This window comes from Pan troglodytes, chromosome 10 (assembly GCF_028858775.2).
Source record: "Pan troglodytes isolate AG18354 chromosome 10, NHGRI_mPanTro3-v2.0_pri, whole genome shotgun sequence".
NCBI classification, from domain to species: Eukaryota; Metazoa; Chordata; class Mammalia; order Primates; family Hominidae; genus Pan; species Pan troglodytes.
Window position 1 is genome coordinate 75,404,079 of NC_072408.2, and position 26,109 is coordinate 75,430,187.

General features: G+C 40.3%; 1 protein-coding gene and 1 long non-coding RNA gene across 10 annotated transcripts in view; one reads left to right on the forward strand and one right to left on the reverse strand.

Moving 5' to 3' along the window:
• Nucleotides 1–9,509: 9,509 nt before the first annotated feature.
• Nucleotides 9,510–22,067, reverse strand: LOC134807583 (uncharacterized). 2 transcript variants are annotated; one of them, XR_010148359.1, is made up of 3 exons: nt 21,980–22,067; nt 20,909–21,063; nt 9,510–10,821 (listed from the first exon to the last, which is right to left on the reverse strand). It is a non-coding gene; the product is annotated as an uncharacterized LOC134807583 (long non-coding RNA). The 2 variants fall into 2 exon arrangements; XR_010148358.1 differs by lacking the exon at nt 21,980–22,067 and adding an exon at nt 21,783–21,908.
• NUP107 (nucleoporin 107) overlaps nt 21,997–26,109 on the forward strand; it is a 58,752-nt gene continuing 54,639 nt past the window's right edge. For 3 of the 8 annotated variants that reach the window (XR_010148354.1, XM_016923829.4, XM_054664490.2), the window contains exons 1-4: nt 21,997–22,119; nt 24,012–24,103; nt 24,583–24,669; nt 25,684–25,799. Coding sequence is in view for 7 of the 8 variants with exons in the window: in XM_016923829.4 (XP_016779318.3) it covers nt 22,112–22,119; nt 24,012–24,103; nt 24,583–24,669; nt 25,684–25,799 (303 nt within the window). In the remaining variant the exon portion in view is untranslated. Of the gene's footprint in view, nt 22,120–22,297; nt 22,638–24,011; nt 24,104–24,582; nt 24,670–25,655; nt 25,800–26,109 lie in introns of those variants that run through there. The other 5 variants (XM_016923835.4, XM_063786899.1, XM_016923830.4 and 2 more) reach the window with 3 other exon arrangements.

Genomic DNA, 26,109 nt, shown 5'->3' on the forward strand with positions numbered 1-26,109 from the left:
AAACTATGTGGCTGGCAGAAAAAAATAAGTGCGTGTGGTGGTGCTTGCCTGTAATCCCAGCTGCTTGGGAGGCTGAGGTAGGAGGAACTCTTGAGCTCCGGTGGTTTGAGGCCAGCATGGATAACAGGGAGACCCTGTCACTTGAAAAAAGTATCTTTCCCTACTGGAAATGGAATAGAATCGGATGGGTATGGTACAGCAGGTAGTTATGGGGAGACCTCTACTGTTCTAAATGAGACTAATAGTAAATGTTACATAACTAAAGCAACAGATTTGCCAGCTGTGTGAAAGATAACCCAGAGAGGGGTAATGGTAGAGCCAGAATTAACACAGCCAGCTTGTCAGCTACCTTTGAACATGTATTTTCTGTGCAGTCAGATTTGAAGGGTTGGACCTTGGAGTTACTGACATTGGAGGCAACTGAAACCATGAGTGTGAATGAAATTATTTTCGTAAGAATTACGTGGGGTTAAAAATAGTAATAAAAAGGAAAGCCTGGCCTAAACAGTCTTGGGATGGGGAGAAGGGTTGGAGTACAAAGGATTGCTATTACAAAGACATGGGCAGAGAACAAGGCAAATAGCTGAGCAGCAATTGAGAATACAGCATCTTTTATGGCAAAGAGCAAAATAATGTTGTTCCTCTTCTAGTATGCTATAGGCCAGCAGTAATTTTGTGCTCTAAAATGCTTCATTATTTTTATCTCTCTGTATATACTTGGTGGTGAATTTGCTACAAATGTAAGGAGATGATGGGATAGTTTTTGGAAATACCATCCTCTAATTAGTACCAGGTCTATGTATATCTGCAGCAACTATAAAGTCTGTTTCAGAGCCAGTATTGGCAAACTTATATTTAAATTCAGCTGTAACAAGACATCTTTTTTTTTTTTTTTTTTTGAGACAGTCTCACTCTGTCACCCAGGCTAGTGTGCAGTGGCGCGATCTCGGCTCACTGCAACCTCCGCCTCCCAGGTTCAAGCAGTTCTCTGCCTCAGCCTCCCGAGCAGCTGGGATTACAGGCATCTGCCACCAAGCCCTGCTAATTTTTCTATTTTTAGTAGAGACGGGGTTTCGCCATCTTGGCCAGGCTGGTCTTGAACTCCTGACCTCGTGATCCATCTGCCTCAGCCTCCCAAAGTGCTGGGATTACTGGCATGAGCCACTGCGCCCAGCAAGTTGTCTTTCAAATATATGCCTTTGCAGTATTTCTCTACTTCCCCAGTAATGTAAACTTTATTTTCTCTCAATTTTCATAAGTGGTATTTTGGTGCTTTACCCAAAATATTAGGGAGAAAATTCTTCTTTTTAATTGGATTCTCGTATGTTGATCTATTGTTTTCTAAAAAAAAGTTAGTGTCCTAGTTTAAAAGTATATATTAGTTTCCTAGGGCTGCTGTAACAAATTATCACAAATTTGGTGGCTTAAAGCAACAGAAATGTACTCTTTCACAGTTCTGAAGGTCGAAGTCCAAAATCAAAGTGTTAGGATGTACTCCTAGAGGCTCTCGGAGAGAACCTGTTCCCATGGCATTATGCCACATCACATGTGCCTCTATCTTTGTATCTCCTCCTCTGTATAATCTTTCTCTTAAAAGGACAATTGTTTTGACATTTAGGGCTTACCCACATACTTCAGGATAATCTCATCTCAAAATGCTTAATCACATCTGCAAAGACACTTTTTTCAAATAAAGTTAACAGAAGTTTGGGGCTTGGGATGTGGACATGTCTTTGGGAGCCATTAACAACCTACCAAAACATTTTAACAATTTTTCAGTACCAAAGACTAGTATGGGTCTGCTCCAGGATAACTCAAAACATTCTGAACTGAATCAGCAGACCCTCAGGTCTCCCTAGAGAGATCCTGAGCACCTAGGAAAGCCCCAGAATTGAGCTACTCTACAAGGATTCTGAGGGAAGTCTGGGATTAGGTGAGACTTTAATGAGTCCATCAGAGGTTTAGTATGGACTAGTTCTACAATTCCAGAAGCAACATACTGGGTATGGAATATTGTTAACCATTGTCATCCCACAGAATTACCTTCTACTTGTGTCAGTATATATCCTGCCTACCCTACATATTTTATATTTATCAATGATGACAGAAACTTCCCCCCTTTTACTTAGATCTAATAGTAATATAACAAACTTTTCTTTTTCATTTTCAGACATATCCAGAGGGTTTTCTCTTCATCTCACCCATCCCACCTTTAATCAGACATATGTGATTCATATGAGAGAAAATTAGTGTTTCTGAGACCAAATGGTGGTGTTTATAAGATTTTGCTTCTGCACTGAATTCAATGTTTTATTTACTGCTTGGTTATTTTGTTTTTGTTTTTTAAGAAATGGGAGGAGTGTAATATCTAGAGGTACATGAAAAAAAGAAATGGAAGGAATGGACAGGCCCAGAATTAAATGATAAAAACTCATCTGGTTGGAATGAAGTACACTGAACATTTGAGGAAGTTAGAGATTAATTCAACCCAGTGGGTTTTGGGGCTTTTATATGTGTTAGTACATTCAGCGTTAGGGTTGGGTTTCTTGTCTCTGTAATCACTTCTCAAAAATGAATTTGGGCTTCTCCAGATAGCCTTTTTATCCATTTATTATTTCAAGTAATGGTAAAAGGAAATTGTAACCATTTGTGTGCTTTACATGTTTAAGATACAAACTTACAGTTCCCAGAAGTCAATTCAGTCATTCTCTATAAGAGCTGTTGTGGAAAAAGTTCTCACTTCACTTACTCATTCCTTTGCATTTTCCAACTTTAGTAAAGCATGACTTCATGCCTTGGATCATACAGGATTTCAACGGGAGATTTATAAGTCTATTTTGTTAGAATAAAAAGCAATAATACTTCCTGAAATACATCTTGGGCTCCTTACAGAAGCTGAACTATCTGGTAATTACTATTTAGCAAACAGCTAACAGCTAGCTCTTAATTTTTCAGAAATAAGAGGACATCATTGGCCACTATCATACCACTAATTTTATTCCACCAATGCTTTCACAGAGGATGTCACCAAAGAAAGAAGTGGCATCCACTACCCCTCCCCCATCCTTCCACTCTGAACCAGTACGGGATATTCTCATGGTCAGGGCATTCTCTCCTTGGCAGGATGTAGTTAATGACATATGCAGAATTAATGACTTGGTTGCCCTAGGCCCCCCGTCAAGGCTTTTGTTCAAGGGAGAGTAAAGAGGATAGGTCTCAGTATATCATCCAAACAGGATGGATACAGAATGCCAACCAGGTTAGCCCTGGCAAGTTAAGACATTTTACAGTGCCACTACCTACCTCCATACTGTATCAGAGGAGCCAGTTGCACAGTGTTGATCTCCCTAAGACTATTATAATAAGGAAGGGGTTTTTTTCTTAGCCCAGTTACTACTAAAACTCACTCAGAGGAGCAAGTGAAATTTGTCACAATTGGCTCGACTGCTTTATCTCACTTTGAAAAAGAAAAGTTACAAATTCTAGTAAGCAAAAGATTTTTTGTGACCAGGTCTCCCTGACCTGCACAAAATAAACTCTTCATGAGTTAAACCAAAACAGATTTAATGTCTAACCTTAAATCTAGTTTGACATTAACTTCTTTTCCAAAGAGAAATAACATTAACAATCTGAAATCATCCCTGCACAGACTTTCTTGGCTCTTCTTTTCTGCCGTCCTATGAATCACAAATAGAAGTTTAAGAAAGCTGTCAGGTAGGCACCTCAAATTCATTTAAAATGAGGAATGATGAAAGAATAAGAAAAACCAGCAAATGATAGCTTACTTATTCAGTTATTTGGCTTGATACTGCTTGAAAGTGACATTTCTAGATTAAAGATCTGATAAGCTCTGATAGTTGGGAAATAATACTAGTTATTTCTTGGACACCCTAAGATGTGCCACCATTTCTCTAAGCACTTTACATGTGTTGTTCAACCCTCACAGCAATGCTATGAAAAAGGGGCTGAGTCTCCTAATAGAGCTAATGAATGCATTATATCAAAAGAATGAAATGTTAAATATAGACACTGGAAAATAAAATTACTTTTGCTTGTATTATAAGTGAATACCTTGAAAGCTCAAAAAAATCTATTAGAAGTATTCAGGAACTTGGCTGGATATAAGATAAGCATGCCAAAAATCAATAGCTTTTCTTTATATTTATAAAAAATACCTACAAGTTGATATCATAGTAAACACGACAGATAAAAACTAAATGCCTTAAGGTATAAGGCTAAGAAAGAACAATTATAAACTCTTACTGAAGGACATAAATCAAGATCTGAACAAATACACTGGGAAGATAATATAAAAATATCAATTCCCCCAAATTAGCATGTTAATGTATAATGATTACAATTTAAATTTCAACTGGCTGAGGTTTTGTTTTTGTTTTTGTTTTTTTAATAGACTGGATGTTGGTCTTGAACTCCTGGGCTCAAGCAAGTGTCCCACCTTGGCCTCCCAAAGTGGATTATAGGCATGAGCCACCGTGCCAGACTTGGGTGAGGTTTTGAAATTGAAATTAAGCAAAATGGGCCGGGCACGGTGGCTCACGCCTGTAATCCCAGCACTTTGGGTGGCTGAGGCGAGTAGATCACCTGAAATCAGGAGTTCAACATGGTGAAACCCTGTCTCTACTAAAAATACAAAAATTAGCCAGGCATGGTGGCAGGTGCCTGTAATCCCAGCTACTCTGGAGGCTGAGGCAGGAGAATCACTTGAACCCAGGAGGCAGAGGGTGCAGTAGCTGAGATTGTACCACTGCACTCCAGCCTGGGTGACAGAGCAAATCTCTATCTCAAGAAAAAGAAAAAAGAAAAGAAATTAAGCAAAATGATCTTAAAGTTCAAGTGAAAGAAGAAATGACAATGATTAATCGGTAGAGTAGAACTGAGTCCAGAACTAGATTCCAGTATATGACAAGTTTATACGTGACAAAAATATATTTCTTTTTCTTTCTTTCTTTTTTTTTTTTTTTTTGAGACAGTTTCCCTCTTGTTGCCCAGACTGGAGTATAATGGCACGATCTTGGTTCACCGCAACCTCCGCCTCCCAGGTTCAAGTGATTCTCCTGCCTCAGCCTCCTGAGTAGCTGGGATTACAGGCATGCGCCACCACGCCTGGGCTAATTTTGTATTTTTAGTAGAGATGGGGTTTCTCCATGTTGGTCAGGCTAGTTGCGAACTCCCAACCTCAGGTCATCTGCCCGCCTCAGCCTCCCAAAGTACTGGGATTACAGGTGTGAGCCACTGTGCCCGGCCGACAAAAATATATTTCAATAGAAAATAATATCAGTAAAATGCTAGCACAACTAACTATCTGTCTAAAGACAATAAAAGTTCAACCCCTATATCATGCAAAAAGCACTTTCCAGATATATTAAAAAATTTTCAAGCTATAAAGTAAAACAGTAGAAGTCTTAGAAAGAAAATCTAAGAGACTAGAAATCTAGAGATAGGGTAGACCTTCTTAGCTAATTTTTAAAAATGAAGCTATATTTAAGATATATATTTCAAGTAAATAATAAGTGTGTGTGTGTGTACACACAGATGCTTCTCAGCTTACAATGGGGTTATGTCCCAATAAGCCCATCAGAAGTCAAAAATGTAAGTCGAAAATGCATTTAATACCCTGATAAATCCATCACAAAGCTGAAAAATTATAAGTAAAACTAAGTCACAGACTGTATATATAAATTTAAAATTTGGCAAAATATATTGCAAAGTCAAATTTGGGAAAGTATAGCACAGATAAAAGATTAAACTATTCACGGCCAGGCACGGTGGATCATGCCTGTAATCCCAACACTTTGGGAGGCCGAGGCGGGTGGATCACCTGAGGTCAGGAGTTTGAGACTAGCCTGGCCAACGTGGAGAAACCCCATCTCTACTAAAAATACAAAATTAGCTAGGTGTGGTGGTGCATGCCTGTAATCCTAGCTACTCAGGAGGCTGAGGCAGGAGAATCGCTTGAACCTAGGAGGCGAAAGTTGCAGTGAGCCAAGATGGTGCCATTGCACTCCAGCCTGGGCAACAAGAGTGATACTCCGTATTAAAAAAAAAAAAAAAAAAAAGGTAAACTATTCAAAAGATAAATGGTTGAAAGATATATAACTAGGCAGTTTAGATAAGAACAAATCCAAATGGCCCATCAACATAAAAAGATGCTCTAACTGTAGCCAGAGAAATACGAATCAAAGTACCAATGAGCCCAACACATGGACGAAAACTGCAGAGAACACTACAGTCCCAGAAGAGAGGTAAAGGGCAAGAAATGAATCATTTATTGCTGATGGAAATGTGCATTGTAGAGCTGATATCTGTTCAAATTCAATATGCATATTTGACCTCAATTCTACTACTGATATCTACACCAAGGAAATGAAAGGAAATGCACAAGATTATTTATTGCCACACTCTAGAAGGAAAAACAGAGTGCATGCCCATCAATAGAATAGTTGAATAAATTATGATTCATGCATAATATAGAACATTATGCATTCATTTAAAAATGAGTTTGATGTTTAAAGGTTGACTTAGAAGGATTCCCGTGCAAAGTGAACAAAACAGAATACCGAGAAGGATGTATGTGAGGGATGCATGTGGGCACCTGGGAAAGGAGATGAAGAAAGCAACTGAAGGATATTTACCAAGTTGTTAATATGCATTACCTGACATGGTGATATAGGAGTAGGGGTGAGGAAGTGAAGGATCTGAGTAGGTGGAAAAAGAAAAGCAAAAGTACAACAGTGGGAGAAAAAACAGGATGACTCATCTAGAAGAGACATTGTCAGTGACAAGTAAATAACATTTTCTGGAATATAAAAAAAAAGCTATATGAATGTCATGATTATATGTAAAATATGAATGTAAAATACATGGGAGGATAATATGCATTAATAAAAATTATGGTGCTGGCAACAGTATCATGGATGACTGTATTATTATTTCCTTTTCCTTAACATTGTTATGCTATCTTTGAGTAAAATTAATTTTAGAAATTTAAAAATAATTGTCATTATATTTAAACAAGAAAATAATTCAAAAAACCAAAGCAGTTTAACTTTCTTTCATTACCTGAAATTCAGCCTTTTTACACAGCTAGAGAACTTCAGTTGATCTTGTGAAGGACAAAGAAGCAGAAAGACTTTAGGATGTTGGGTTTCCTAAAAGTTAAACTCAATCATTTAAAGTTGCAAATAGGTAGGCAGGATGGATTCTGAAGCACAGATTTCCCAAATGCCCTTTTTGCAGCAGATTCAGCTTCCAAACAAGTTTCAAGGGCAATGTTCATGATAGACGCAACTTTTTCTTAACATTATATTGCATTGCCAATATGTATTCCATCATTTTATGCTTTTCAATGCACTTCCATTTATAAAAGCCGCATAGTTTGCTCTTATATGCCAATATGTTTGTAGCTCAAAATATACTTGAAATATTTTAAGTCCGTTTGTGCTCTTGATTTATGAACTAAATATACTACATTTTCCATTGTTAAAATAACACCTTGGCTAGGTGTGGTGGCTCATGCCTATAATCCCAGTGCTTTGGGAGGCTGAGGCAAGAGGATCACTTGAGCCCAGGAGTTCAAGACCAGCCTGGGCAACATAGGGAGACTCTAGCTCTACAAAAAATTTAAAAATTAGCTGGATGCGGGGGCACATGCCTGTGGTTCCAGCCACCCAGGAGGCTGAGCCCAGGAGATCAAAGCTGCAGTGAGCCATGATCATGCCACTGTACTCCAGCCTGGGCAATAGAGCAAGACTCTGTCTCAAAAAAAAAATTAAAGACACCTTGAATATTCTGTTGTTTTTAAAGAGCAGATTCATAGGATCATAGATGCATGACGCATCTTCTTAAAGATACATTATCATAGATCCTCTAATTAGAAGATATTCACTTATAGACAAAGATATATATATATATAATTTTTCTTTCTTTTTTTTTTTTTGAGATAGAGTCTCACTCTGTCACCCAGGCTGGAGTGCAATGGCGCCATCTCAGCTCACTGCAACCTCCGCCTCCCAGGTTCAAGCGATTCTCCTACCTCAGCCTCCTGAGGAGCTGGGATTACAGGCATGTGCCACCATGCCGGCTAATTTTATATTTTTAGTAGAGACGGGAATTTACCATGTTGGCCAGGCTGGTCTCAAACTGCTGACCTCATGATCTGCCACCTTAGTCTCCCAAAATGCTGGGATTACAGGCGTGAGCACTGTGCTTAACCTATATATATATTTTTGAGATGGAGTTTCGCTCTCGTTTACCAGGCTGGAGTGCAATGGTGCAATCTTGGCTCACTGCAACCTCCATCTCCCGGGTTCAAGTGATTTTCCTGCGTCAGACTCCCAAGTAGCTGGGATTACAGGCACACACCGCCATGCCTGGCTAATTTTTGTATTTTTTAGTAGACACGGGGTTTCACCATGATGGCCAGGTTTGTTTCGAACTTCTGACCTCAGGAGATCCACCCGCCTCAGCCTCCCAAAGTGCTGGTATTACAGGCATGAGCCACCGCACCCAACCATATATATATCTTTAAAATGATTTATTTAGTTTGGCTTCCTCTTAAAAAACACCAGATTTTTGTTTGTGTATAAGTAGCAGTGATATTGCAAAGCAGTTAAATATCAGCAATGCGAAGCAAAACAGTGCTTTGAATGTATTTTAGGAGGAAACTGCAAAATATATACGTTTGGTTCAGATAGACCAGGTAGCATAAAAGATAGAAGAAACTGTTAAATTTCAAAAAGTTCATGAGTCAGGGGAGGAAAAAAGTATTTGAGCCTGGAATGTGTAAGTTGTGTATGCCCTCAAAAACTCAGGTGTGCTATTTGAACTTCATGTATAGGAGAAAAGCTAATGGAAGGATTCAATAAGACAGATACGATTCTAGGAAAGGATGTGGTTGTGGTGATTATAGCAGGAAGCCATTGATTAAGTACATTATGTCTTTTCAGATATGGTTTTTTTTGGGGTGGCGAAGTGTCTGCTTTGAAGAAAAATGCATTACTTTAAGGTCAAACGGGGTCAGAGTTTAAATGTGGAGCCTGGTTGGTACTTGTTAAATTGCGTGTCTTCCCAGTTAAGCAGTGTGATGTAGTGGGTAGGATCATTGTCAGTTAACTTTTGGTGAGTTATTTCACCTCTTTACACGGCAGTTTTCTCTTCTGTAAAATTGAGAGAATAAGAATATTATCCTGAAAAATTTGCCCTGGGAACTAAATAATATTTATATAGCAATTGAGATGTCATGCAGAACAAAAAGACTCCTTGAATTGAATTCTGGGTCCCCTACTTACTCTATGGAACCTTAGACAAATTATCTCTCTATGCCTTTGTAATTTTATGACAGAAATAATAGTACCTACCTCATAGATTTATTGTGAGGATTAAATTAGTTAACATACATAAATTGCTTAGGACAGGATTGGCGTAGTTGGCATATAATAACAACTCAATAAACATTGGTTAATATTATAATGCACAACATATAATAAATATTCAATAAGTGTTTGCTATTTTATTCAACTCCAAGAAGGCAGGGACCATATCTATTTTATTCACATTCACCTATTGACACTTAGTAAGTGCTCAATAAATTTTTCTTGAATGAGAAGGTCATTTTCAATCAATACACTTGCATACAATTTCTCAAAAATGACTCTAACAAGATTAATTTTAAAAATTCATCAGATTATTTTTTCATTTTCATTATATTCACATATAGATATTTCACAGTACTCTCTACCACTTCAAATGATGTCTCTATCATCATAATCTTGTGGTGTTTAGAAACAGGAAGAATCCTTGAACAATTTATTTTTTATAGCTTCTTTTCTTAATTCTTTCAAACTGTGTTCAATTTCAAGAGGAAAATAGAATGGTGAAGTATAAAATTTTCTAATTTCAAATTACTTATATTACTGAATTGTGATTTAAATGCTGACATCTGGGAGATTTTTAACATAAAATCATAAATACATTACTGCTTCTTAGAATTCTAATGCTAAGAGTTAGTTTTCATTGTGGCTTATGCTTCTAATGTCTTAAGCATAGAGTAGCTAGTGAGATTTTTGAGGTAGTGGTGAATTTGCTGACAAAAAGTTTGCCAGACAAATAAATCAATTGCAATGACTCTTCTTCACAGACATTTCAAGCCTCATCAGTAATGGAAATGATCTTGGGGCAACTGAAAAACTAAAATCATTATCCTCTGTTGATATAGGACATTATTCAGCTAAACCACAAAACTATTATTGCAACTTATGCATTTTGCTTTCCTGTTTTCATGTACTTCTCTGCTTGGCATAGAAATCCTGTAAATCCAACACACATCCACGTTTCTGGAGAGTGATTTATTAGGGCCCTTGGGAGAGCATTGTTTTGCTGTTTTCTCTAAATAGAACAATTTATACTCTATTTATATTTTATTATGCAAAGAATGTAGCTGGCATGAACCTTAACCCAAAAATCTGAGCAGACAAGAAAAGTCACATTAAAATTTTTCTCTTTTGTAGTTGTAGTTCTGACTGAGCCCTCATTCTGCCTGATTTGATGGGTTGAGGGCAGGAAATTCAACCTCACACATCACAGGGGCTGTCTCCTCTTCTCTAGGGCTTGCACAAACACTGGGGGGAAGGAGGCGTGGCTTCCGTGCTGCTAAGACACAGGAAAAGGCTTTTAGCTTTCAGTAGATTCTATCTACCTAATGCAGGTCATTGTCCAGGCCTCAGTGTTTGTCTGAAGATGGAAGGCATGTGCTATTCACATCCTGAATTAAGTAGAAGAGGGTGGGAGTGAGGCGGGGTGGGCCTGAAAATACAGAGAAAGCAAACAGACATCATTATCTGAATAAATAACTTTTTGAAAACAATGTAACAAATAATTAAAAATTTGAACGGATAATCAGTTACCATATATATATAATATATATTTTTATATATATATAAAATTTTTAAAGCAAATATATTTATTTAAGAATAAAACATTGGAGCTGGGTGCGGTGGCTCATGCTTGTAATCCCAGCACTTTGGGAGGCCGAGGCGGGTGGATTACCTGAAGTCAGGAGTTCGAGACCAACCTGGCCAACATGGTGAAACCCCATCTATACTTAAAAAAAAAAAAAAAAAAAAAAACTAGCCGGGTGTGGTGGCGGATGCCTGTAATCCCAGGTACTTAGGAGGCTGAGGCAGGAGAATTGCTTCAACCTGAGAGGCAGAGGTTGCAGTGAGCCGAGATCGCGCCACTGCACTCCAGCCTGAGCAACAGGAGCAAAACTCCGTCTCAAAAAAAAAAAAAAAAAAAAGAAAGAATAAAACATTGGGCGGGGCACGGTGACTCATTCATGCCTGTAATCCCAGCACTTTGGGAGGCTAAGGCAGGCAGCTTGCTTGAGCTCAGGAATTTGAGACGAGCTCAGGATTTCGAGACCACCTGGGCAACAAAGTGAAACCCAGTGTCTACAAAAAAATACAAAAATTAGCTGGGCATAGTGGTGTGCACCTGTAGTCCCAGCTACTTGGGAGGTTGAGGTGGGAGGATCGTTTGAGCCCAGGAGGAGTCGAGGCTACAGTGAGCCATGTTTGCGACACTGCACTCCAGCCTGAGTGACACAGTGAGATCCTGAGGAAGGGGAGGGGAGGGGAGGGGAGGGGAGGGGAGGGGAAAGGAGGGAAGGGGAGAAGGAAAGAGGGAAGGAAGGAGGGAAGGAAGGAAGGTTGGAAGGGAAAGACAGGAAGGAAGGAAGGAAGGAAGGAAGGAAGGAAGGAAGGAAGGAAGGAAGGAAGGAAGGAAAAAGAAAAGAAAAGAGCATTGTTCAGGCACAAGGCCCTCAAGTTTGGTTTGCTTTTTTTTAAAAAAGAATAAAACATTGAAGAAAGAAAAAAGAAAAGAAAAGAAGGCAAAAGAAAGAAACCCAGCCAGGCATGGTGGCTTATGCCTATAATCCCAGCACTTTGGGAGGTCAAGGTGGGAGGATCACCTGTGGTCAGGAGTTCAAGACCAGCCTGACCAACATGGAGAAACCCCGTCTCTACTAAAAATACAAAATCAGCCAGGCTTGGTGGCGCATGCCTGTAATCCCAGCTACTTGGGAGACTGTGGTAGGATAATCACTTGAACCTGGGAGGCGGAGGTTGCAGTGAGCTGAGATTGCACCATTGCACTCCAGCCTGGGCAACAAGAGCAAACTCCATCTCAGAAAAAGAACAGGGGAGGGGGAGGGGAGGGGAGGGGATTGTTCAGGCACAAGACCTTCAAGTTTGTTATTTTTTAAAAGAATAAAACATTGCCCTGCACAACAATGTGAATGTATTTAATGTCAATGAACTACAAACTTAAAAGATGGTTAAAATGGTAAATTTTATGTACACATTACCACAATTTTTTTAAAGTAAATTAAAAGAGCTGGTCAACATCCAGGGAGGAAAAAAAAAAGACTAAAACATTGCCGACCATGCGCTAATATCAATTTGCAAAATGTAAGTTTTACTAGTAATAGATTTTAAGTAAGAATATATATATATAGAGAGAGTTTGTTTTGTTTTTGTTTGTTTTTGAGACAGGGTCTCGCTCTGTCGCCGAGGCTGGAGTGCAGTGGCGTGATCTCGGTTCACTGCAACCTCCGCCTCCAAGGTTCAAGCGATTCTCCTGCCTCAGTCTCCTGAGTAGCTGGGATTATAGGCATGCACCACCACACCCGCCTAATTTTTTATATTTTCAGTAGAGATAGGGATTCACCATGATGGCCAGGCTGGTCTCAAACTTCTGAGCTCAAGTGATCTTCCCACCTCGGCCTCCCAAAGTGCTGGGATTACAGGCGTGAGCCACTAGGCCCAGCCAATTCTATTACTTTAGATAAAAAGAATATTACTAAGTTATAATAGCATGTTTGCAATGTTTTGAGCTCAAAGAGGAAAATTCCCCAAATAGTAAAATGAAAAAAATCACACCATCTTATATCTGAACAAGCTGTTAATAGTCTAAATACTTAATTTTGTTTTATATAAGCTTCTGTGTATCCTACAACTGTATTCAAGATTTTCCACTATCTTTTGAACATGGCAAAAGTATTTAAGCACCTGCTATAACTTAAATCACTAGACACACATCTGACTCACTGGAATTCTTAATGAACTTATTAAAATATTTATTTGAATTTCAATTGGATCTTGCTATGAAAATATATTGCTTTAAATAAAGCAAGGCATAGTGGGCCGGGTGCAGGGGCTCACTCCTGCAATCCCAGCACTTTGGGAGGCCGAGGCAGGAGGATCACTTGAGCCAGGAGACCAGCCAGCCTTGGCAACATAGTGAGACTCTGTCTACACACACATACACACACACAAAGGCTTTTGGTTTTTTGTTTTTTTTAATTAGCCAGGCATTGTGGTGTACACCTGTAGTCCTAGCTATTTGGGGGACTGAAGTGGGAGGATCACTTGAGCCCAGGAGGTCAATGCTGCAATGAGTCATGATTGTGCCACTACACTCCAGCATGGACAACAGAACGAGACCCTTTCTCAAAAAACGAAACAAAACAAGGCATAGCCAAAGTCTCACCTAAGATGATCACTATGAACTTTGGTATAATTTTTGTTCAGTATTGTTTTATACATTTTACATTGTTTCTGAGCATACTGATATATATAATATGGCAGTCTGCTTCCCTCATTTAAAGTAAAACATAAACATTTCCAAGTTATTACAAATGCTCTCTAAACTTCCTTTTAATGACTGCATAGCAGTCTATGACATGGTCTTGCTTTATTCCTCTTCTGCTTCTACTTAGTAGGAGCAGAGAAAATATGCCAAATGACTGTAGAATGTTTGGGGAGCTGTAGTTGAATATAGCTGGAATACAGAATTTGAGGCAGAGATAATAACAGGTAAATCACGTCCTGAAGGCTGAGTGTAGTAGTTTAAAGTTAAAATTGAGACTGGGAAGAAACTGAAAGGTGACAGTCAGATTTGCATATTTAGAAGATCATCCTCTTAGCAGTATAAAGAATGGAATTCGGTTGGAGGACCTACCTTAGAACAGTGAAGAGATGATGAGTTGGGACTGGAAATGAAGAAGGTAGCAATGGAAATGGGAAGACATATTTGAGATTTGGTGACAAAGTAGATGCAGGGGATGAGAGAAGAATAATTCAATTGACAAACAGAGAGATACAGCACCAAACAAAGATAAATATCTCTGCCCTCGTGGAACTTTAGTCCTACTGAGATTAAATTCCAGATTTTTGGCTAACTGGATATGGCCACTTGCCAAGACTAAAAAAAAAAAATATATACAAGGAGAAGTAGGGTTGTTGTTGTATTGTTGTTTTGGTGAGGAGTGAGGGAGGGGCAGGTCTATTGAGTTCATGTTTAGAGTTAGAACATGTTAAGTTTCAGGTACCTTATATCTTCAAAGTGAATGTGTCTAGTAAGCCACCAGACGCATGAGTCTGGAATATAAAATTGAGATATGGGCTAGAATATAGATTGGAAATCTATTAGGAAACTGTCAGTAGTTTGAAGCCTGAAAATAATGCAGAACTGAGGAAGACAGGGCTTGGGTCTGAACTCTGGAAAAGATTAATTAATGTTTAAGGTAAAGGCAGATTTATAGAGCTCATAGAGAAGACTAGCCAAGAGAAGGCGGAGTGGACTAGGAGAAGCCCTCTAACAAAATCATGACACCAAATGGCATGGGGGTACTAAGGAAGAGAGTGGTGAATGGTGTCAAATATTCCGGAGATGTTGAGAAATGAAAAATAAACTTTTCCTGGCAGAGATCATTGGTCACCTTAGTTAGTTTTCATTTACCAGTGAAGGTTGAAGTCAGACAGCATTAGGTCACCTTGTAAATGTAAATGGAGACAAAAAGGAAATATGACCCTTTCAAATTGTTTTGGTAAATTATGAATGATGTAGACAAATAATTTTGAAATGAAAAGATGTTCATGTTAAGTGAATAAGCAGATTGTAGAACAGTTTTACAATATAATTCCATTTGTTACAGTTTTCTGTTGCTACATCAAAAGCTACCACAAAATGTAGTGGCATAAATCAATATATTATTCACTCTCTTTGTTCTGTGGGTTAACTGGACTTAGCTGGGTAATTCTTGATGAGGGTATTTCGTGGAATTGTAGTCAGCTATAGTTAATGGAATCATAGGATTCTTTAGTTTTTTCCTTTTGTTTATGTCTATTATCTTTTTGTAAGAGATACTTATACTGGATTTATAGTAAGAAAACCACTACTGGCTATTTACAATTTAGCAAAACAGATGTTTGGTTGAGAAGGGAATGAGAGAAAAAACAGCAGCTAGAAAGGGGCATCAGGTGAAAGGATGCTTTCTTTTGGAGGGGGTCTGGGGAAAGGACAGTTCAGCAGATTTTGAAACTGAGACAAAGAGACCTCATATACCATCCAATGTGATTAAGAAATACTTAGTAACATCTATGTAGTATTCCTGCACTCTGCTTTCCCCTCAATGTATTTTAAAGTGTTTATCGGCTGGGCGCAGTGGCTCACGCCTGTAATCCCAGCACTTTGGGAGGCCAAGGCAGACAGGTGGATCGCTTGAGCTCAGGAGTTCAAGACCTGCCTGGGTGACATGGCAAAACCCTAACTTAAAAACAAACAAACAAAAAAATTAGCCGGGCATGGTAGTGCACACCTGTAGTCCCAGCTACTTCAGGGGGCTGAAGCAAGAGGATCGCTTGAGCTGCAGTGAGCCATGTTCACACCACTGCACTTCAGCCTCGGTGACAAAGCAAGACCTTGTCTCAAAAAAAAAAAGTTATAATGAGGAAACAATCAGAAATCCAAATGACTAAAAGAAAAAAAAAGTCTGGGGTACTATTCTAAGGTAAAGTAGAATAAAAAGACATGACAAATGCATAATCCAATATTCGATCCTATACTGGAGAGGGGCAGTTATAAAGGACATTATTGGGACAATGGGGAAAATTTGCATACATTAGTTGTGGCATTCTGTCACTATTAATTGTTCTGAGTGTTTGATTTGCTGTGACTAGGTAGGAGAATGTCTTGTCCTTGTTTTAGGAGTGTCAAATAAAAAAAAGCTTCAACAAATCAAATTTTAAAGATTTAATTGGCTTTTACTGGAGATTCATGAATCAGGCAGCATCCCATCTACAAAATAGACAGAGCTGAGCAGAGGAGGTGTGCTTTATAGACATAAAAGAGCTGAAGAGGCAGGGCATGGTGGCTCATGCCTGTAATCCCAGCACTTCGGGAGGCCAAGCTGGGCAGATCATGAGGTCAGGAGTTCGAGACCAGCCTGGCCAACATGGTGAAACCCTGTCTCTGCTAAAAATAAAAAATTAGCTGAGTGTGGTGGCATGTGCCTGTAGCCCAGCTACTCGGGAGGCTGAGGCAGGGGAATCGCTTGAACCCAGGAGGCAGAGGTTGCAGTGAGCCAAGATCGCACCACTGTACTCCAGCCTGGGTGATAGAGCGAGACTGTCTCAAAAAAAAGAAAAGAAATGGGCTGAAGAAAGCTGAAATAAGGAAGAAAAAACAGATTGATCATTTCAAAGCTACTTTCACACATGAGGTCAAAACAGACCTTAGTGGCTCAGGTAGACTGAGCCTCTTCTGATTAGTTGCTGTGAATCTCCTGTTTTTTGGAAAACTGGCCCATTCTTATGTGTGTGTGTGTGTGTGTTTCTTTTTCTTTTCTTTTTTTTTTTTTTTTGAGACAGAGTCTTGCCCTGTCGACCAGGCTGGAGTGCAATGGTGCAATCTCAGCCTACTGCAACCTCCGCCTCCCAGGTTCAGGCAATTCTCCTGCCTCAGCCTCCCAAGTAGCTGGAATTACAGGTGCATGCCACCACGCACGGCTAATTTTTTGTATCTTTAGTAGAGATGCGGTTTCACCATGTTGGCCAGGCTGGTCTCGAACTCCTGACTTCATGATTTGCCTGCCTCGGCCTCCCAAAGTGCTGGGATTACAGGTGTGAGCCACCGCACCCGACCTCTGACGGTGTCTTAACTGTGTTGCCCAGGCTGGATGGGCTCAAGCAATCCTCCTATCTCAACCTTCAGAGTAGCTGAGACTACAGACACTGTTTTAAAGTACAGTTTGATTACATGGATTTGGCATAAGCTCAGTCCAAAGCAATGCTCCCCACATCAATTTTATTTAACAGAAGATACATGCTGAAAAATTTAGGGGTGAAGTATCATAACTACAGCTAACTTTCATATGGTTCAGCCAAAACCAAAAAACAAAAAGACAGCAATTGTGGTGAAATATTGTATGTTGAGGTCTACTCTATTTTTTTTTTTTTTTTTTTAGACCAAGTCTCGCTCTGTTGCCCAGGCTGGAGTGCAGTGGCGTGATCTTGGCTCACTGCAACCTCTGACTCCCAGGTTCAAGTGATTTTCCTGCTTCAGCCTCCCAAGTAGCTGGGATTACAGGCACTCGCCACCATGCCTGGCTAACTTTCTTTTGTATTTTTAGTAGAGGCGGGGTTTCACCATGTTGGCCAGGCTGGTCTCAAACTCCTGACCTCAGGTGATCCGCCCACCTTGGCCTTCCAAACTGCTGGGATTACAGGTGTGAGCCACTGCAGCCGGCCTTACTGTACTATTCTTATATAAGCTTTTCTGTAGGTTTGAAAATTTTCAAAATAAAAAGTAGGGAGGGGGTGAGCAAGGTGGCTTATCATCCTAGGACTTTGGGAGGTCGAAGCAGGAGGATCACTTGAGCCCAGAAGTCCCAGATGAGCCTGAACAACATAGTGAGACTCCATTTCTACAAAAACATAAATTAAAAAAATTAGCAATTAGCTAGGTGTGGTAGTGCGAGTCTGTAGTCCCAGGTACTCAGGAAGCTGAGGTGGGAGGATTGCTTGAGCCCAGAAGATTGAGGCTATAGTGACCCAAGATTGCGCCACTGAACTCCAGCCTGAGTGATCCAAAGAGCCTGTTTCTTTTTTCTTTTCCCTTTTTTTTTTTTGAGACGGAGTGTTGCTCTCTCGCCCAGGCTGGAGTGCAATGGTGCAGTCTCGGCTCACTGCAACCTCCGCCTCCTGGGTTCAAGTGATTCTCTTGCCTCAGCCTCCAGAGTAACTGGGATTACAGGGGTCCATCACCATGCCTGGCTAATGTTTATATTTTTAGTAGAGATGGGGTTTCACCATGTTGGCCAGGATGATCTCGAACTGCTGACCTCGTGAGTCGCCCACCTCGGCCTCCCAAAGTGCTGGGATTACAGGCGTGAGCCACTGCACCCGGCCCAAAGAGCCTGTTTCCAAAAAAAAAAAAAAAAACAAACTTGGGGTGGGGTGGTGGGGGTACAAATAATGATATTTGATGCCTCAGCTGTTGGGGATAAGGGAGGTGAAGGATGCTCTGGAGCAAACAGTTGGAGTTTGAGTGTCTTTGGGAAAGACGCTTCCTGGCCTTCAGCTCCTGAGGAGCTGTGCTATCCCAGACCTTTTCTCCAGTTTCTTAACAATTCCAAGATCTCCTGATGTGCTTCCAGTAAATTCCCTTTTGTTTAAGTTAACCATAGTCAATTTCTGTCATTGCAACCAAGAATACTAAACATAAAGCTACCATGTATACAATATACACCACATAAGAAATTTATTCCACATCCTTTTAAGGTAATGAAATGAATATGTTTTGAAATTTTGGCAGGGTTGCTATGGTGTTCATGCCTACTAATTAAATGTGTCAAAAGTGAAACCCAGTGCACTTTCCAAAAAGTTTTCCATCTTTGCATATGAACTGAACACAGGGCTAATTTTTTTGCCCCAAACTGCTGTTCTTTTTTATTGTGTGCTTCATGGTCAATCACCTCAAGTACACTTCAAGTATACTACACGAATAAAACTCATTGGAATTCAACTGCTGAGGGACACAGAGCAAGAACATGAACCACAGATCATACTTTGAATAAACTTGCCCCAGCTCTGACAAAAGTCATTAGGACTACATTTCACTTTCCATAAGAAAAAGTGAACTTTTATACAGGAAAATTAGGAGGTGGGAGAATGAGACCATGCCAGGGCATTATTCTTCAGAAAGGTTATTAAAGGAGAAAAGTAACATTTCAATGACCTGCTATGTACAGTGTACAGTTGATGTCTCTGTTTTTTTTGTTTGTCTGTTTTGTTTTTTTGAGACAAAGTCTCACTTTTTCATCCAGGCTGGAGTGCAGTGGCATGATCATAGCTCATTGCAGCCTTGGCCTGCCAGGATCAAGTGATCCTCCTGCCTCAGCCTCCCAAGTAGCTGGGACCACAGGCACGTGTCACCACACCTGGCTAATTTTTAAAACTTATGTTAGAGACAGGGACTCCCTATGACATCTTGTTTAATCCTCACAACACACCCCTGACAAAGGTATTGTTTTCTCCACTCTACAGATGAGGAATCTGCAGGTGCAGGGGGGTTGAGCCTAGATGGAGCCCAAAGCAATGTTTTTATCAAAATGCCATGTTGTCTGAGAGGGGATAATAAGGTATGAAGAGGCCTTCCGGGGAACTATGCTTCCCAGAATTACAGCAGAACATAAATGCCTAAGGCAAAACTTCCACTGATTTCCTCTTTCCCAGCTGAAACCATGGAGGGTATTGAAGACAAGAAAAAGAAGATTCCTGCTGTGCCAGAAACCCTTTAAAAATGTGAGGGAAGGCTGGGCACTGTGGTTCATGCCTGTAATCCCAGCACTTTGGGAGGCCGAGGCGGGTGGATCATGAGGTCAGGAGTTCGAGACCAGCCTGGCCAGCATGGTGAAACCCCACCTCTACTAAAAATACAAAAATTAGCTGGGCATGGTGGTGCATGCCTGTAATCCCAGCTACTTGGGAGGCTGATGTACAAGAATCGCTTGAACCGGGGAGGCAGAGGTTGCAGTGAGCCAAGATTGCAGCACTGCACTCCAGCCTGGGCAAAAGGGCAAGACTCTATCTCAAAAAATAAAAATAAAACACGTGAAGGAATTTCACGGAGCTAAAGGTCAAGTGCCTGAGAAAGAAGTTTGCCCATAAAATGCTTTGAAAAGAAAGGAGAAGGCCAGGCGCAGTGGCTCACACCTGTAATCCCAGCACTTTGGGAGGCTGAGGCAGGTGAATCACCTGAGGTCAGGAGTTCAAGACCAGCCTGGACAACATGGTGAAACCCCATCTCTACTAAAAATGCAAAAATTAGCCGGGTGTGGTGGCAGGGACCTGTAATCCCAGCTACTCAGGAGGGTGAGGCAGGAGAATCGCTTGAACCCAGGAGGCAGAGGTTGCAGTGAGCCGAGATGGCACCGCTGCACTCCAGCCTGGGCAATGGAATGAGACTCCATCTCGAAAAAAAAGAAAAAGAAAAGCAAGGAGAAAGCTACATCTATGAAAAAGCTAAGCACTGTCAGATGTGGTGGCTAACCCCTGTAATCCCAGCACTTTGGGAGACCCAGGTAAGAGGATGGCTTGAGCCCAAGAGTTTGAGACCAGCCTGGGCAACAACATAAGACCCCGTTTCTCCAAAATATTTTTTAAAAACGGGGGAGGAGAGGAGGTCAGGCATGGTGGTGCGTGCCTGTGGTCCCAGCAACCTCAGGTACTAGGGAGGCTGAGGTAGGAGGATTGCTGGAGCCCAGGAGGTCAAGGCTGCAGTGAGCCGTGACTGTGCCACTGCACTTAAGCCGGGACAATAGGACAAGATCCTGTCTCAAAAAAAAAACAAAAAAAAAAAAAAAAAAACAAAAAAACCAAAGAAAGAAGGAAGGAAGGAAGGAAAGAAACATAATTTAAAAAATCAAGTCCAAAAAAAAGCAAGCAAGAAGTAAAAAAAAAAAAAAAGCTCAGCACTGTCACAAGAAATATATGGCAAGAAAAGCTGGCAATTTCTATATACCTGTGAAACCCAAATTGTCACTTGCCTTAAGGATCAAATGTATCAATGGTGTGAGCCCAAAACTCTGTTGCAACTTCTTCACTTTCCCCAGATCTTCAATGGCAGCTTTGTTAAACTCAACAAGGCTTCAGTTAACACGCTGAGGATTGTGGAACCATATATCGCATGGAGAACCTGAACCTGAAATCAGTAAATGAACTGATCTACAAATTGGTTATGGCAAAATCAATACACAAATTACCTTAACAGATAACGCTTTGATTGCTAGATTTCCTGATAAATATGGCATCATCTGACTGGAGAATCTGATTCATGAGATCTATGCTGTTGAAAAACTCAAGTTCCTGTGATCCTTCAAATTATCTTCTCCACGAAGGAGAATGAAGGACTACCTATTTTGTATTAATAAAAGGTATAAATGCCAGCAACAGAAAAGACTATATCAACAGGCTTATTAAACGGATAAACTGAAGCATCTAACATTATTTTTGTAATCTGGTCAGTTAATAGACAGTCACTACTTTCAAACTGGAAAAAACAAAAACCAAAACAAAAATGTGACTGACTCCTTCAAGACCAAAATACACCACTTTTTGCCTAGACGGCACTTTGAAATAGAGGGCAATACCATCATATTTCACGCTTGCCTTTCTACTTTTTAATACAGGTGAACTTTTTCTCCTTAATAGGAAAGAACACCAAGTAAAGAACAAATAGCAGTTATGGAAAATAGTTGCAAAAACTGCAGGGGGCTACAGAACAAAGGACTGAGTGTAGGCAGAGAGATAGAGATCCCCGAGGTGTGGGGCAGAGCCCACGCATCTGAATTCCAAGAACAGGCGCTTTCTGACAGAGAATACCAGGAAATGACTTCACATTTTTCCAGACTATCAACATACTTCATTCTTCCCAGTAGGAGAACCCAGGGCCTGTTCCACGCCCACAGACGTTGGTCAGGCAAAGCGGCCGCAAGGCGTCTGGGCTAAACGCAACCAGGCACACATTGGCAAACTTTTGCGCCTGCGCCCACCGGGCGTGCACCTGTAGGCTGAAGTCGCGCATGCGCTAGATGGGAACGTTGTTTCTTCTCCCCTACCCCTTTTCTGTGGGTCTGTTTTAGGGACAGACTGCTTCCGGGTCGAAGGGCTTGCTTCCGGAGAGCGGGAAGGCTAAAACGCGGTAGCTAAACTGCAGCCAACGTTGGTTGTGTGTGGAAAAGGCTTTAGCCATGGACAGGTCAGTTCTGATGGTGGCAGCTGAGCCCGAAGTCTTGCCCGTCTCGCCTGTTGGCGAAACGAAATAGGTGAAACTAGACTCCCAGAAGAAGCCAAGGAGGTCCCGGGTGCTTCCCCTAAGACTCCTTCCCCATGCCGGGAAATTTGGCCACAAATGGGGAAAAGGCCGCTTGGCGTGCGTCGGGGTGGGGTACAGATCATAATGGTCCCTTACTTTCCCACTACGTTCTGCGATCTATTCGGCGCTTTGGGGCAGCAACACTGTTCGCTCATGGGGTGGGCGGGGTAGGTAGCCCGGCGTTCGAAATGCTAAGTGACCAGCCTGAGATCACAAAGCCAGTCAGTGAAGATACTGGGATCTCAGCCCAGACTTTCTGATTACAAGTGCCAGCATCAGATTCTGAGTTCCCTCTATGATCTGGGTACTGTACTAGCCGCCTGCAACAAAGATCAGTTATTCAAGATCCTTCCCCTCGGGGAATTAGTTGTGTAGTGGAGACAACCAAGCAGTGTAAAGTGGTAAGTGTTTGGGGGCGATTAAGTCTCCTTGTCACTGTAACTATCAGGAAGACCCCTCAAAGAAGGTAACTTTCTAGCTGGTCTTTGAATAATAAGAGTACATTATTCGTACTCCAAACATTGAGTACCTACTATGTGACTGCCATTGTTCTAAAGGCGTTGAATATATATTATTAGCTTATTTAATCTTCAGAACAAGAAAAGTCCTATGAGATGGGTACTGTTATCCTTTTTTCATATATAACACTGAGACTAAAAGAGGTTAAGGAACTTGCTGAAAGTTCGGAAGCTAATAAATACAAGAACCAAATTGCCAACCTGCATCTGTGTGTCTCCAGCCTACCTGAGGCTCTTTGAGGAGTAAGTAGTTGTTGACCAGGTGCTCAAGGGGGCAAATGTAGGTCTTTGTAAAAGAAGCATATTCAGAGGTGCTAGGATATGAAAAAAAAGTACGTGTAGCTCAGTGGTCACATGCAGTATACGTTTAAAGTGATGTTTGTGGCTGAATAGAAGACTGAACCCCTAAACTGGGGTCACATTGTAAATATCATTTTAGGAAATTTTTACTTCTATAGACCAGAGAGCTATCTGAAGGTTTTTTTTTTGTTTTGTTTTTAATTTTAATTGTTAAACGTTTAAAATTGTTTCTATGTGGTTGTTTCCCATACTTTCCTGCTGAAGGAATATCTGAAGGTTTTAAGTGGAGGAAAAGCATATTAGATTCTTCTCTTAAACACAGGCCTTTTAGTCCGCACAATTTAGTTTCTAGACCTTTGAGTGAAACTGACAGGGAGTGTTGTGATGGGACAGGAGACCTCCTGGGTTGAAATAACTTCAAGGGTCATTTTGCTCCAATTTACCACAATTCTTTTACTTACCCTTCTATCTCACAAGCTCTGTTTGTTGTTGTTGTTGCAAGCTCTGTTTGTTGTTGTTGTTGTTTGTTTGTTTTTAAATAGTACCCATGGTTTAAAGCATTTTGGAGACTGCAGAAAATCTTTTAAGAGAGAATTCCTGCAGTTAGGTAACTCCTCAATCCAACAAGGGAAATAAGATTCACTTTTATGAAGCAATTATCTAAAACAGTGTTATAATATAGATTCCAAGTGTTGAAATAATTCCTTAGGAGAAAATAACATAGTGAGTACTAGAAAGTCAGAGAAGTCTTTGTGCAGGTAAGATTTGAGTAAGGCTTTGAAGAATAAGCAGGATTTGGAGCCAGGAGTGCGTTCTCAACAAAAGATCTAAGACTTGGCTACTAGAATGACTATACCTTAACTTACTCAGGGTCCTTTACTCCAGCTGTGATGATAAAATTCTTTATAAATGCTATATTCTCGTTTCACTTATATAAGCTTGATTATACTACTTTAGGAGTGGCTTTGGAGATATATCATCCCCTGTAATCCGGGAGGCAGAGGTGACACGGACTGCACGGAAACAGAGTGCTCAAAAAAGAGTTTTACGTATCCTTTGCGATTTAAGCATCATTATAAAAATTGTAACATGTTTGGAATCAGTGTTGTAGAATTTTCTTTTTATAAGAGTATTAAATGGTAGCTATAATAAAATCCTGTAGAAACTTTTTTTCACTCCACAGAGCTGTCATTTGGTAAATATAATGCAAAAATTTAATGAGATCGTATTTCCCTAAAAATAAAGATATTTCTTACTGCTGACAGCTTCTGCTGAGATTAGATTTCTTTTTATTATTTGAAAACTGACTAAAAACATTTAGTTCAGTGTGTAGTTATCTAAGACTGACATCTGATCATTTAAATGGCAGAAGCAATGAATTATTTACCCTTTGCATTGAAAAATGGTAGCCCTAAAATACTTGTTCTTGAAAAATGTATTCACATAATTTGTATAGTAAAAAGATGATTAATTCTCATTTTAGTGATCTCTTTTCTACATGGAAAACTTTTCTTAACTCATTGTACAGTTCAGGCATCTCAAGATGAAAATTTTGGTAATACTACACCAAGAAACCAGGTTATCCCTCGAACTCCTAGCTCATTTCGACAGCCTTGTAAGATTTTTTGCTTTTAAAGCATTTAATAATAATGGTAATTATAATACCAACTAACATTTATTGTAACATAATAAGTATAGTATTTGGTTACAATATCAATAAGCACTAATAATAATGATTGCAGTTATTATTCGTTTGAACTCTTGCCATGTACAAGGTACTGTACTTTACATAAACACACGGTAACTATGACATGGGTATTGTTGGCCCTGTTTTACCAAAACTGAAAGTGAGACTTAGAGAGGTTAACTAATATATACAATAAGTATGTAAATAGGCTGGATGCAGTGGCCCATGCCTATAATCTCAACACTTTGGGAGGCCAAGGTGGGTGGATCACTTAAGGCCAGGAGTTCAAGACTAGCTTGGCCAACATGGCGAAACCCTATCTCTACTAAAAATACAAAAATTAGCTGGCGTGGTGGCACATGCCTGTAATCCCAGCTACTCCAGAGGGTGAGGCAGGACAATTGCTTGAACCCGGAAGGCAGAGGTTGCAGTGAGCTGAGATTGTGCCACTGTACTCCAGCTGGGGCGACAGAGCAAAAAAAAAAAAAAAAATCCCAGTTCCATTATTTACATACTCTTTTTTTGTTCTGAGACAGAAAAAAAAGAGTATGTAAATAATGGAACTGGGATTCAAACAATGATCTGTTTACTCCAAAGTTTATGCCCACTACACTGCACTGCCTCAGTATGCCTTATAAAATTAAAATATGAAGAATCCGTTGACTGATTAGTGTCTTTAACTGCTCAGTTATTCTATAATGAAAGCATCTGTAATTGCAGTAAAATGTTTCCTGTTAGGCTCAGTAGTACCTACAGCTCAAATTTAGAAAAATAAGTTAAATCCTTGTATCATGGAAATGTTAACATTTAAAGTATTTATTTGGTTAGAGTCTAAATAATGGAAAACTGAAAAATTTATTCTTCATTGTTTGTTTGCTTACTTTGTTTTGATAATGAATGCTCACGCACTTTAGGTTCTTTCTACCAACCTTTTCTTTATAGTTACCCCAACAAGCCGAAGCTTACTCAGGCAGCCAGATATTTCCTGCATTCTTGGAACAGGAGGGAAGTCGCCCCGACTTACGCAGTCTTCAGGGTTCTTTGGAAATCTCTCCATGGTATGTAGAAAAATAGGGCTAAGAACTCCTTTTGGGTCGAGTGTGGTGGCTCACATCTGTAATCTCAGCACTCCCTGAACTCCTGACCTCAAGTGATTCTCCCGCCTTGGCCTCCCAGAGGTCAGGAGTTTGAGACTAGCCTGCTTAGCATGATAAAACCCTGTCTCTACTAACAATAAAAGAATTAGCTGGGAGTGGTGGCTTACGCCTGTAATCCCAGCTACTCGGGAGGCTGAGGTGTGAGAATTGCTTGAACCCAGGAGGCAGAGGTTGCAGTGACCTGTGATTGCAAAAGAAAAAAAAAAGAGAA